General features: G+C 47.7%; 1 protein-coding gene across 2 annotated transcripts in view; it reads right to left on the reverse strand.

Moving 5' to 3' along the window:
* Positions 1 to 248: 248 nt before the first annotated feature.
* The window catches only part of LOC148017572 (non-structural maintenance of chromosomes element 4 homolog A-like), a 32,456-nt gene continuing 20,221 nt past the window's right edge, over positions 249 to 12,483 (reverse strand). For both annotated transcript variants that reach the window (XM_087662687.1, XM_087662686.1), the window contains one exon: positions 249 to 721. In XM_087662687.1, coding sequence (XP_087518813.1) covers positions 419 to 721 — 303 coding nt within the window. In that variant the 3' untranslated portion in view covers positions 249 to 418. The remainder of the gene's footprint in view (positions 722 to 12,483) is intronic.

Here is a 12,483-nt window from a genome sequence, read left to right on the forward strand (position 1 = left end):
ATTGTTCCGTTATGCACCGATCGGCTTCTTAAAATACTGCAGCTTAAAAGCGAGGACGGCAAGCTACCCAGTTAGCACAACATCCTTTAGTGCCACCGGTATATGTCCCTTCAATCCTGAGAGCCCTTCCATGCGTGCAATGCTTAAAATATTTATCAGAAGGGCAAACCCACGCCCTAAATCGCCGTCTGGTCTCCCTGCTTTTCACATCAGAAAATCGTCACTGCCCAGAACTCACTCCCACGACAAGAAATATGCTCGAGCGTGCGTTAAGGTTGACATCCCAACATACAATTGTTTCAAATATCAGCAAGCAGTTTTACTGCATATAATACAAGGAGCTCAGCATGAGAGACCCCAGAATGTACAAAAAGGGATGGCATGCCATAATTAGGAGAGTTCTGCAGGCAGGATACATCTACAGAATGCTTTTTCTTGCGATAGACCTGCTGCCCACGTTATCTGTTTGATACTCCGCACCATCACTCTGACACTCCCCTAAATCCACGGACAGATTGCACTCATCAAACTCACCCAATGTCACCCTGCCTCTATTCCTTGAGTTCTTCCGGATGGGTGTAGTGGTAGTGGCGGTGGTGCCTGCCGTGGCAGTGGCAGTGGTCGTTTCGACAGTTTCAGCAGCTGCAGTTGCAGAGCTCAAATTGTGTTTGGTTCTCTTGGGCATGAGCTCTTCGCCTCTGTCCACCGTCTCCCTCATTGTCTGCCATTTGCAAAACGTCGTCACTTTGTAAGGGCATACTTCCAAACGAAAGAAAATCATCACAGAAGCCATTCAGATTCATGTCATTGAATAGCACTTGACTTCTACAACATAAAAGAGATTAGTAGTAGAAATACACAACATGCACCAAACAATCTTCTATAGTTCGTCTGCCATCCATGTCTGGATTCTGGCGCGACCTAAACATCCAACTAACAAACTAACACGATGGATCAACGTACTTTCATGTGAAACTGAAAAGACTCTCCTGACTAACAAACCAAGAAGATGGATAACCCGTATGTTTATCTGTTAGAACTGAAAAGACTAGCTATTTCATTGTTTCAGAGTTTCTCATGCCCTATCTGCTATACAGGATCCACTGACTTTGGAATCAATAGTTGGATCTAAAAACTCACAAAATGATCTCATAGATATCTTAGCTGGCCAGTAAACACGTCGAGTCACAATTGAGCGCTCTGGATGCTTCATGGACACTATGGATCACTTGCCATCCACCTTCTCCTGACTGGTTCGTTGCTCCTGGGCCTGGGCTCTGGCTACTGGTTTCTTGATTGGATTGCTCTCTATGAAGGTCACAAGAGGATTCGAGTTGCTCTCTATGAAGGTCACAAGAGGAATTGAGATAAACTTTCAAGTCACGCTTCTTCAGGTCGGATCCTAGATGGATGGGCAATGTGGGAATATTAGTAAAACTGGTCAATTGGTATACATCCAGTACAGATCAATTGGTATACATACAGTAAAACTGGTCAAGTGGTATACATTGAGTATACATCCAGAAAAACTGGTCAATTGGGAATAAGAGTAAAACTAACCAAATGGTATACATGCAGTAAAGATCAACATGCATATTTGATGTCCCATATGCACACTGGAAGAAAGACAAGCATATGTTGAGTTGTGCCATGATCATCATCAAACAGGCCTTTTTGACCAAAGTAACAGACCATCCCATTCGTAGAACACAGCAAAATAGTAAATTGAACTCATGATACTGAATTGAAGTAAAAATGAAAACTGGTTTCTAGAATCCATTTTCAAGGAAGAGCCCAATCAAGCCAACGGTTTGGGTGCTTAGTATAGAAGCAATAAACACATACACACTGTCTGCACTCGTGGGTCACGAGCGAGCGAGCGAGAATGAGAATGAGAAGAACGCGAGTGATCAAGGAATTAAGACTCGTCTCTGACTGAATGCAGTGTGAGCTGAGAACAAGCAGTCCCCCTGCATAATTTGCAAAACACGTCGGTGAGGGTGCCAAAATGAAAGGCAAATGTCAAAGGTTGCAGGCACTGATGAAGAGAATGTATATGAAAGCTATCTTCATAGGAGGCATGTTGAGAAACCCATCATTAATTGCATTTCTTTTCATTAATTCATTTAGGTTACACTCTTATAGCCCCAAAAAGGTCTAGGCACCCACATTCTAGGTCACCACTCAAGACTATATGTGCCTATAAATAGGGCATTGACTCCCCTCATTCAATGATCTGCAAATCATTCATCTATTTGTCAGAGTGCAGCGGTGCGGAAGCGTAGGACTGAGAGAGAGAGAACGCAGAGAGAAAAGGGAGAGAAAGAGACAGTGTACAATGAAGATCTGCTGTATAAAGAATGCTGAATACAAAGATATACACGGGCGCAGTGCGCTGGACTGCGTGTCTCCACCTCGACGATGCGACCTGCTGTCCACCTCGAAGTCTGCTGCAGTCTGCACTGTCTGCTGTCTGAAATCTGCGAACAGAGACGGAATCTGCGCGTGTCACCGGTCTGTAATCTGCGAGCAGAGAAGTGTACCAGACTGCTGAAAGTGCCAGGTATAAATAGCCGAAAAACCAGGGGAAATAGGGCGCCAGAAATGGCCAGGCCGCTGCATTAAATGCAGCCGACTGGCTGCTGCAGGTCGGACTGCCACGTGGCAGTCCGACTGTGCAGTCCGACTGCACCAGCCTGCTGCCCCTGATCAGGCTATGACCTGATCTCTAACACCCCCTCTCAGAGCCTGGGCAGGGCAGAAGCCTGAGGGATCTGGAATGTCTCCGAAGGACAGCCTGAGGAAGTGCCTTTGTAAACAAATCCGCAAGATTGTCCTCCGTCTTGCAATACTCCACAGTGATGGTCTCATCCAGAAGCTTTTCTCGGATGAAGTGGTACTGGATCTCTATGTGCTTCGTCCGGGCATGAAAAACAGGGTTCCTTGCCAAGGCAATGCAACTCTCATTGTCACATCGCAGCAATGTAGGACAAGTCTGGGGGCACCCAAGCTCCTCCAATAATCGCTGAAGCCACACAACCTCGCATGTGGTGGAAGACGCGGCCCGATACTCCGCCTCAGTAGACGAAAGGACTACCGTGGGCTGCTTCTTGCTACTCCATGAAATAACACCTGCACCCAAAGTAAAACAGTAACCTGTAGTAGACCGCATGTGGTCCGAGTCGCTCCAACCTGCAAGTACAAGATCTGACCCATCTGTCCCTACGGGGTAATGAATCCCTAAATCAGACGCCCCCCTCAAATACCGAAGTATCCTCTGAGCAGCCTGCCAATGCACCGTCTTAGGTTCACTCATGAACCCTGCCAAGAGCCCAACAGCAAAACATAGATCAACCCTCGTGTTGAGAAGCCAAATCAAGGACCCTATCAACTGTCGATAGCGGGACACATCCGCCAAAGGAGAAGCTGAATGGAAAGTGGCCTTCCAGTTGGGATCCATAGGAGTAGAGAGGGCCCGGCAATCTGCCAAGAGCTCCTGTACATATCTCTGTTGGGAGAGAAAGATCCCCCTCTGAGACTGATAAATCTCATGGCCTAAAAAGAAATGGAGTAGTCCCAAATCCGTCATCTCGAACGTCCGATGTAAAGCTGACTTTGTCTCCTGGACCTGCTGTGCATCATCACCTGTGACAATCAAATCATCAACATATAATACAAACAGCACACAACCATCCTCGGAAGTGTGAACATACAGCTGCGGATCGGCCTTGGACCGCCGATATCCCAACTGAGACTAGAGGAACGAATCAATCTTCTCGTTCCAAGCTCGCGAGGCCTGCTTGAGACCATACAGGGCCTTCTTCAACCTGTAGACTTTCCCATCTGAAGAACCAAAGCCAGGAGGCTGCTCAACGTAGATCTCCTCCTTCAAATCACCATTCAGGAAGGCCAACTTCACATCCAACTGATAAACAAGCCATCTCCTATGGCCAGCCAAAGCAAGAACAGCTCTAATGGTTGCCATACGAGCTGTGGGGGCAAAGGTGTCATGACAGTCAATCCCTGGGCGCTGGGCAAAACCCTTAGCAACAAGGCGAGCCTTGTGCTTATCCAAAGTACCATCACTGAGATATTTGGTCTTGAAGACCCACTTGACTCCAATCACCTTCTTCTTCGGGGGGCGTGGCACAAGTGACCAAGTGCCATTCCTCTCAATAGCCTCCAACTCAGCTTCCATAGCTTTCTTCCATGGGGCGGACTGTAAAGCCTCCTTCACGGAGGTGGGCTCTTGATCCTGCATAACACGGGACATCAAACAATAATTGGAGCAAACAAGCTCCGAAGAATGCACCTGGTGCCTCCGTGACCGCCGCGGACCATCCTGCGATCCCCACTCCTCAGGAACCCCCTCGATCCCTGAATCACGAAGTGTGTCACGGGCCCAGCGAGGAGGAGGCCGAACCTCCCCTCGTCGTTCTCCATCAGTAGAAGACTCTGGAATGTCCACCGGTGGTAACTCCTCAGAAGGGTCCGATGGAACAGTAGACTCTGTGTCAGAAACAGAATCATAATCAAAAGGCACAGGCTCCAGTGGAACTGTAGAAGGAGCCAAACTCTCCCTTGGATCTCCAAGAACGGAATGCTCCTCACCCGTTGAAGAAGCCGGAACCTCCACAAACCACACATCACGGCTAGTATATACATCCCGCTTGACGGGATCATACAGTCGGTAGCCTTGGGACTGGGAGCTGTAGCCAACAAATACCTGTTTTCGGGAAGCCGCTTCAAATTTGTCATGGTGAGCCTTGGGAATGTGAACATAGGCATCACACCCAAAGACCCGAAAGTAAGAAACATCTGGCTTCGTCCCAAAATAAGCCTCAAATTGAGTCATCCCTTCCACGGCCGAAGTAGGGGATCGATTAAGGATGTGGACTGCAGTAGCCACAGCCTCGGCCTACAGAACCTGAGGGGTCTGTCGGTGCTCCATCATGGTGCGCGCCATCTCGATCACACTACGGTTCTTCCGTTCTAGAATACCATTTTCTTGAGGAGTATTGGTATTGGCAAACTCCTAGTGAATTCCTCTATCTGCACAAAATCGAGCAAATTCATTAGACACGAATTCACCTCCCTTGTCGGATCGCAAGGTCTTCAACTTCCGGCCTGATCGGTTCTCCTCAAAGAGAAGCCAATCCTTGAAGTGCGAGAAAGCTTCTGACTTTAGTGCCAAAAAGTAGGCCCATGTCATCCTGCTATAATCATCCACGATCAACATGAAGTACGAGCTCCCACGCAAGGACTCATTCCTCATAGGGCCACATAGATCCGTAGATACTAGCTCCATCGGTGAAATAGACCGCCGCGAAGCTGTGTGGGAAATGGCATCTCTATGCTGCTTCCCCCGTATGCAGGAGACACATGGCTGCTGGCTCACCACTATATCTGGCAACCCTCGAACAAGCCGTCCACGTGACGCCCTCCGAAGATAGTCATAGTTCAGGTGACCAAACCGAGCATACCATAACTCTGACTGTGACTGAGAGGTAAGAAGAAGAGTAGAGAGGGCGGTGGAAGACTTCAGTTTGTAAATGTTGTTCTCCTCATATCCGGATGAGAGAACCTTCCTCGATCCACGATCAAGGACTCGCACCATAGTACTGTCAAACTCCACCAGAAGACCAAGGGAGCAAATCTTATGAACTGAAAGGAGATGGTACCCTAAGCCTGGTACATGCAAAACCTCTGAGGTATGGGTACCACCTCGTCCATCCGGAATAAGTTACATCTTACCCCGACTTGCAACAGAAACTGAAGAGCTGTCTCCAATGAGAATCTGCCCACGCGAGGGTCGCAGCTGTGCAACACCATCGGATGAAGGAGTCATGTACCGTGAGGCACCAATCAACAATCCACTCTCGAGCCTGGGATGCCGTCATCGCAGCATCAGAAGCATTCGGTGAAGCGTCCTCAATGACAGCTAGATGAAGAAATGCAGCTGATGAGGGTGCAGCCACCGCTCCAAAATCCTTGGTGTCCTTCTTCTCGGTGTCCTTCATATCTTTGTCAGGGCAATCCTTCTTCCAATGGCCAGTCTTTCCACAAATATGGCATGTGGAGTCTTTGTCCTTGTCCTTCTTGGACTTGTTATCCCCCTTCTTCTTCTTTTGGTCCTTCCCCTTCTTCTGAGAGGCCTGACCTGTCAGCGCCTCCGACTTGGAAGCATTTTGTCCCTTTAACTGTTCCTCTTGGTCCAAGACCATAGGAACCAACTCTTCCCACCGAAGAGTAGACTCTCGCTCCGAAGCAATAAGGGCAGAGTAAAATGTATCGAATCGTGGCGGCAACTGGGACAAGAGTGTAATCGCCATGTCTTCGGAGGAAATCGGCTTCCCCGCATTCTGAACCTGCATCTGAAGCTGCCTTAGCTTGTTAATGTGTTCCCTTAGAGAAGAAGACTTATTGACGGACAAGGTCCGCATCTGTACCTCCAAAGAAACCCTCTTCATCAAGGTCATCCGATTGTACATTTGATCAAGCTCCAGCCATATCTCACGAGCCACCGTCAGGTGCTCAATGTGAGCGATCACGGTTGTAGTGCATGATAGAAAGAGAAAGGATCGAATCCGTACATTCAGTTTGTCCCAATGAGACTGGGCCCTGGCCAACTCCGTACGAGCATCGGAAGAGAGTTTGGACTCATCTCTTACCGAAGGCCGGTCAATATCCTCCTGGACCAACTCCGCCAAATCATAGGACTCAAGGATGGCCAACATCATAACGCGCCAAATGCGGTAGTTATCGCCGTCGAGCTTCTGATCTGTAGGAAGAGCCGGTAGGACAGGCACCTTCCGGTCCATTATCGCCTGAACTCCAAGTCCATTGAAGGTGAGCCTCTGACATTTGCTTGAAATTTCTATTCTCATCATTTTTTTAAATTAATTTCTGCAGTACAATTCTCTTTCTCACTAAGAGGGGTTCGCACACCTAAGCACAGTTCCTAGATTTGTGCATATTTATGCCCAAAATTTGGGGATTTTCCCAAATTTGATGTTATTCATGCATAACAATGACATTGACAGCCACGAAGGTTTCAGCCATCCTTGGAATGCATTTTATTGATTGATGAGGATGAGCCTCTGACATTTAGAGAGGCACAATCATGTGAAAACGAGAGAAAGTGGCAGCTTGCTATGCAAGAAGAGATGAAGTCTTTGTATGCAAATAACATGTGGGAGCTTGTACCTTTGCCCAAGGATAAGAAAGCTATCCCTAACAAATGGGTTTCCAAGGTGAAATGTATTGATGGAAAGCTCAAGTACAAGGCACATTTGGTTGCAAAGGGCTATACACAAAAGAAAAGCATAGACTTTCGAGAGGTTTTTTCGCCGATGGTGAAGATGACTATGTTCTTTGTTTTGTTTGCTCTCACTGCATCCTTGAATTTAGAGTTGGATCTGATGGATGTGAAAATTGTTTTTCTTCATGGTGACCTAGATGAAGAGTTGTACATGAAACAACCAGAAGGTTTTGCTATTCCAAGGAAAGATCATTTAGTTTGTAAGCTGAAACGCAACTTATATGGGTTGAAACAAGCCCCTAAACAATGGTATAAAAAGTTTGATACTTTTATGCTCAACCATCGATTTAAACGCAATCATGCAAATCCTTATACAAAGCTTAGCAAAGTTGATTGCCCAAAGGATGATGCAACTGCTAGTGCTATGAAGGGCATACCTTCTGCATCAGCTTGTGGCTCTTTGATGTATGCCATGGTTGCAACTCACCCTACAATTGTCCATCATTCAACATTTACCTCGATACCCTACTGCCCAAAAGACTATGTTTGGCTCCCTTCATTGTGCAAATTCCCTACAAATACTACCACCTCATCAACTAGGATAGTACAATCATCTTTGAGCTTTTCAACATTGTATCAATATGATTTATTCAACATGACTCAATGTTCATTATCCTTCACTCTTCTTTTAAGTTTTTCTTCTCTTAGTGTTCGTTGTACACTCTAGGTTTCTCCACAAAACCTGCTCTCTCTAATATGGTATGATTGCATACCATACGTCACTTTTCTTGACATGGTATCAAAGCAAAGGTGCCCAAAGAGCTAAGGATCATCTTTTATCAAAGAAGGCAAACAAAGGTTGTGGCTTCAAAATCACCTTCACATTTCCCCTATTTCAACTACATCATTAAGAGATATGCTTTTCTTCTTCTCCCTCCCACTCTCCCTTTATAGGTTTGCCACATCGACGCTATGGCCTCTCCTCAATTAGAAGGACAAATGACTAGGTGCTCCTCCTATTGCAAGAACGATCATACCACCGAAGATTGTTATCAACCTTTGTTCCCTACCCCACTGAAGTATATGCATCTTCCCAAGCACTCCTCATGTCACCTCATCCTTTTGGGTCATAGAGATCGTTTTGCATCAGCTATCAATTTTTAATGCTCAAAGCAATAAGATGCACATGATGCGCACTAAGCCCTTGAGAGCAAGAGGAGGCTCAAAGACCCCATGCAATCACCAACCTCCTTGAGAATATTGCAATGTGCTACAAAGGGTTCCCCCACCCTTCTAGGCCATAGAGATCACTCTGCATCAACTATCAAATTTTTATGCCCAAGGCAACAAGACACACGCAGTGTGCACTAAGCCCTTGAAAGGAAAAGGAGGCAGACCCCATGTGGTGACCAAGCCTCTTGGAGACTACCACAATGCACTATGAAGATTTCCCCCAAACATTTTCCAATCTAGTGGCTTCCACAACCCACGATTTTGCAATCCACTCCACCGAGAGACAATGGCTGTTGGGTACGATCAACTTTCCAATCCGCCTTCGAGAGGCTATGGTTGTTCGACTTCTTCCACTCCTTTGGTTACATAATCCATTCCACCAAGAGATTGAGGCTATTGCCCACATGTGGCTCTACAAGAACTACCCAAATCCCCTCCTCCCTTGTATAGCTTCACAAACACTAACTTTGATGCAAGCTTCGAGGAGTTTTTGTTGATATCCCCTCCTCTACTCAAGTTCGAGAGGCCACTTCTAGGTATTATTTGGCTTCTAATCCATTGGCGTCCCAAATACCTTCTCCTAGCACCACCCACAACATTTCCTTTGTCATCAAATACTCTAAAAGCCATGATTCATGAGTTTTTTGATTCCCTATCTCTCTCTCACAAAGGAACTCAAAGAGCAATCATCTTTCTTCTACTTCAAAGGGGGATCCCAACTCATTATGTGGTCCTTCATATGACCTTTCTTCTTGAGTGGTTGACATCTCCATGCCGTCATTGATAACCAAGATCTACAAGTTCTTTCTAGTTCGAGTGCCTTGAATGCTTCAACCGTGACTTGGTGGTTAGGCCATTGCTTTCCTTCTATCATGGAGTCACAAAGCTTGTGGTTCCTCTCCTAAGGTTCAATTTTGAATACTATCAACTCATCATGTATATTGTTCTTCACTACATGTTACCTTACATGTGAAAATTTGAGATTCCATTGTGAATCCTCTCTCTCTCTCTCTCTCTCTCTCTCTCTCTCTCTCTCTCTCTCTGTGGGCGGGTTCAGGACGCCATTGACAGACTCCAAAATGGCCATGCCCAAGACCACGAAGGCTTGGTAGCAAAGCATTTGACCCATGCTAGAGACATACTGGCACCTCTCCTAGCACACATGTTCAACAGAGCCCTATGCGAAGGCTTCCCAACCAGTTGGTCAGCCAACACCATAATACCTATCTTGAAGGCCGGAGACCCCATGGTTCCCACGAACTACCGAACAGTCATGGTTGGCCATGTACTAGCCAAGCTCTATGGATCCATACTGGACCACGAGCTGAGCAAGTGGGTAGAGCAACACCAACACCGAGCAGCAGGACAAGCAGGGTTTAGGAGGGGGTTCTGCACCCTTGACCATATCCTCACACTGAGAGCCATCATAGAGGAGGGCAGAGCGCATGGAAGACGGGTGTACTGCTGCTTCGTGGACTTCCGCAAGGCCTTTGACACAGTCCCACGAGCGAGGCTCACGCAAAGACTACAAGAATTGGAGATACCAACCGAAATACGATGGGGGATACTAGCACTATACGAATCGGTAACGGGCCGAGTTCGGGCACCGGGAGGGCTGTCAAAGGAGATCACCAACACCATCGGAGTCAAGCAAGGATGCCCACTCTCGCCCACCCTATTTGGCCTCTACATTGATGAGATCTCAGAGTACATAGATAGATTGGGCGAGGTGGGATCGAGCCTCGGAGGGACACTAATACCTATCTTACTATATGCGGATGACATAGTCCTCATCTCCAGCACACCCGAAGGGCTGCAGCACCAACTGGACGCACTACAGACCTTCTGCCAAGACAAAGACCTAACTGTGAACCTGGGGAAAACCAAGGTCATGGTGTTCAACACGTCAACCCAATGGCTCCATCGGTCGGTACCCCCCTTCACATACGGTGGAGAAACCGTGGACGTGGTCCAAAGATACGTCTATCTGGGGATTACATTCTCTGGACCGAGATTTACCTTGAGAAAAGCCGCGGAAGATAGACTAACCCGAGGCTATGCAGCCCTCGTGTCAATGGAGAACCAATGTGCCCGCATACAGTTCCAGGAACCCCGAACAAAACTCTGGCTTTTTGACACCTTGGTCACACCAATCCTCCTGTACGGGGCTCCCATATGGGAGTCCAATCTCTACCACACGCGGAGGGCCCCACAGGATCAACCACTGCCTGAGGAGGAGGCCACCTATGAGGGATGGGACCAGATGAAGAGACCCCCAATACTTATGATCTCACGGATGGTCCAAAGCAAGCCCTCCGTACCACACGAGATCATCCGCGCAGAGCTGGGGGCACCGCCCCTCGTGGCTGAGGCCCTCTTCCATACCATGACCTTGCACCGAATATGGGACCTGCCCGGCACCGGTACCCCAGGCTCGCCCTAAAGTCATCCAAACAGCTAGCAACACAAGGGGACACTGAGTGCTGGTATGCCCAAACAGAGACCTGGCTATAGCTCCATGGCCTGCACATGGACCACCTCCCCCCACTACAATACAGCCTAGACTGCCCACACCTGGAGCTCAGCCGAGAGGAGATAAATCGCATCACCAGAATGGATATCATCCAGACAGACATCGCCAGGACATGGGTGACCCCCACATCGGAACTAGAAACCAAGAAGGCTTTCTACCGAGAACACTTCCTGGATATCTCCCCGGACGGCTTCATCACCCGCCCAAGCTACATGGACACACACTTGTCTCACGGGGTCAGAAGTGCCATCGGACAGATCCGCACGTCCTCACACCAACTACGGGTCGAAACGGACAGATACAGGGCCAACCCCCTCCCCCCAGAAGACCGAATCTGTCAACTCTACCATCTTGAGTCAGAGACAGAGGAACACTATATCTGTAGATGCCCAATGTACTATGAAATCCGGGGACGCTTCCACTGCCTATTCAGCGAAGGATTCGGACCACTCTCCAAGGTGATGGAATTCAAAGACCAGAGATGCTTGGGGCTCTTTCTACTGGAAATACGACGCCACAGAGACCACCTCCTACAAACCACGGAGCAAAGACAAGGAGCCACCAACCAACGCACACTCAACGACTTCTACCAAATACCAACTACCCTCCCCACCACCGAAGCCCCACCAGCCCAACCGGCCTCCCGGCCCCCGAGGACCACCTTAGAAATAGCCACAACGAGAGATAAAGCCCGCGACCACGCCCCGCCGGCCCCCGTCCCCGCAGAAGACACTGGTCGAAGATACAAGGGATACTACGCCACCATTGGAGGGCCCTACCCCACTGCTTTAGCCTCTCCATACTAGACAGACCCATGCGGGACATCTTAGGATGAACATCCCAAGAGCAGTTCCACACCGCACTGGGAGTACCTCTAGATTATATCTAGTCCAGATATCATTTTGTACCTACTCAATTTAGTTCAACATAGCATAAATATTAGCTTCACTGGAACCTTTGAAATCTCCCAGACATTTGTGTGCAACATTTTGGTCTCATAGGCCAACTTGGCCTGTTGTAGACGTTAATATAACTCTCTCTCTCTCTCTCTCTCTCTCTCTCTCTCTCTCTCTCTCTCTCTCTCTCTCTCTCTCTCTCTCTCTCTCTCTCTCTCTCTCTCTCTCTCTCTCTCTCTCTCTCTCTCTCTCTCACAGAGGGGGTGTTGAGAAACCCATTCACTATTTCTTTTCATTAATTCATTTAGGTTTCACTCTTGCAACCCCAAAAAGGCCTAGGCACCCACATTCTAAGGCACCACTCGAGATAGTTTGTGCCTATAAAAAAGACAATTGACTCCCCTCATTCCATACATTGTCATTCATTAATCCATTCAATTTTTCTATTAAATCACTCCATTCTATCAATCTTCTCTCTATTGTTTACACCCCTACCAAGAGGACAACTCGATTTATGGATGATCCTTTGCAATTGTCTAATGCCTAACAACTTCTTCCAC

The sequence above is a fragment of the Lygodium microphyllum genome, chromosome 22, assembly GCF_053477565.2.
Source record: "Lygodium microphyllum isolate KBCC chromosome 22, Lygodium_microphyllum_v1.1.10, whole genome shotgun sequence".
NCBI lineage: Eukaryota > Viridiplantae > Streptophyta > Polypodiopsida > Schizaeales > Lygodiaceae > Lygodium > Lygodium microphyllum.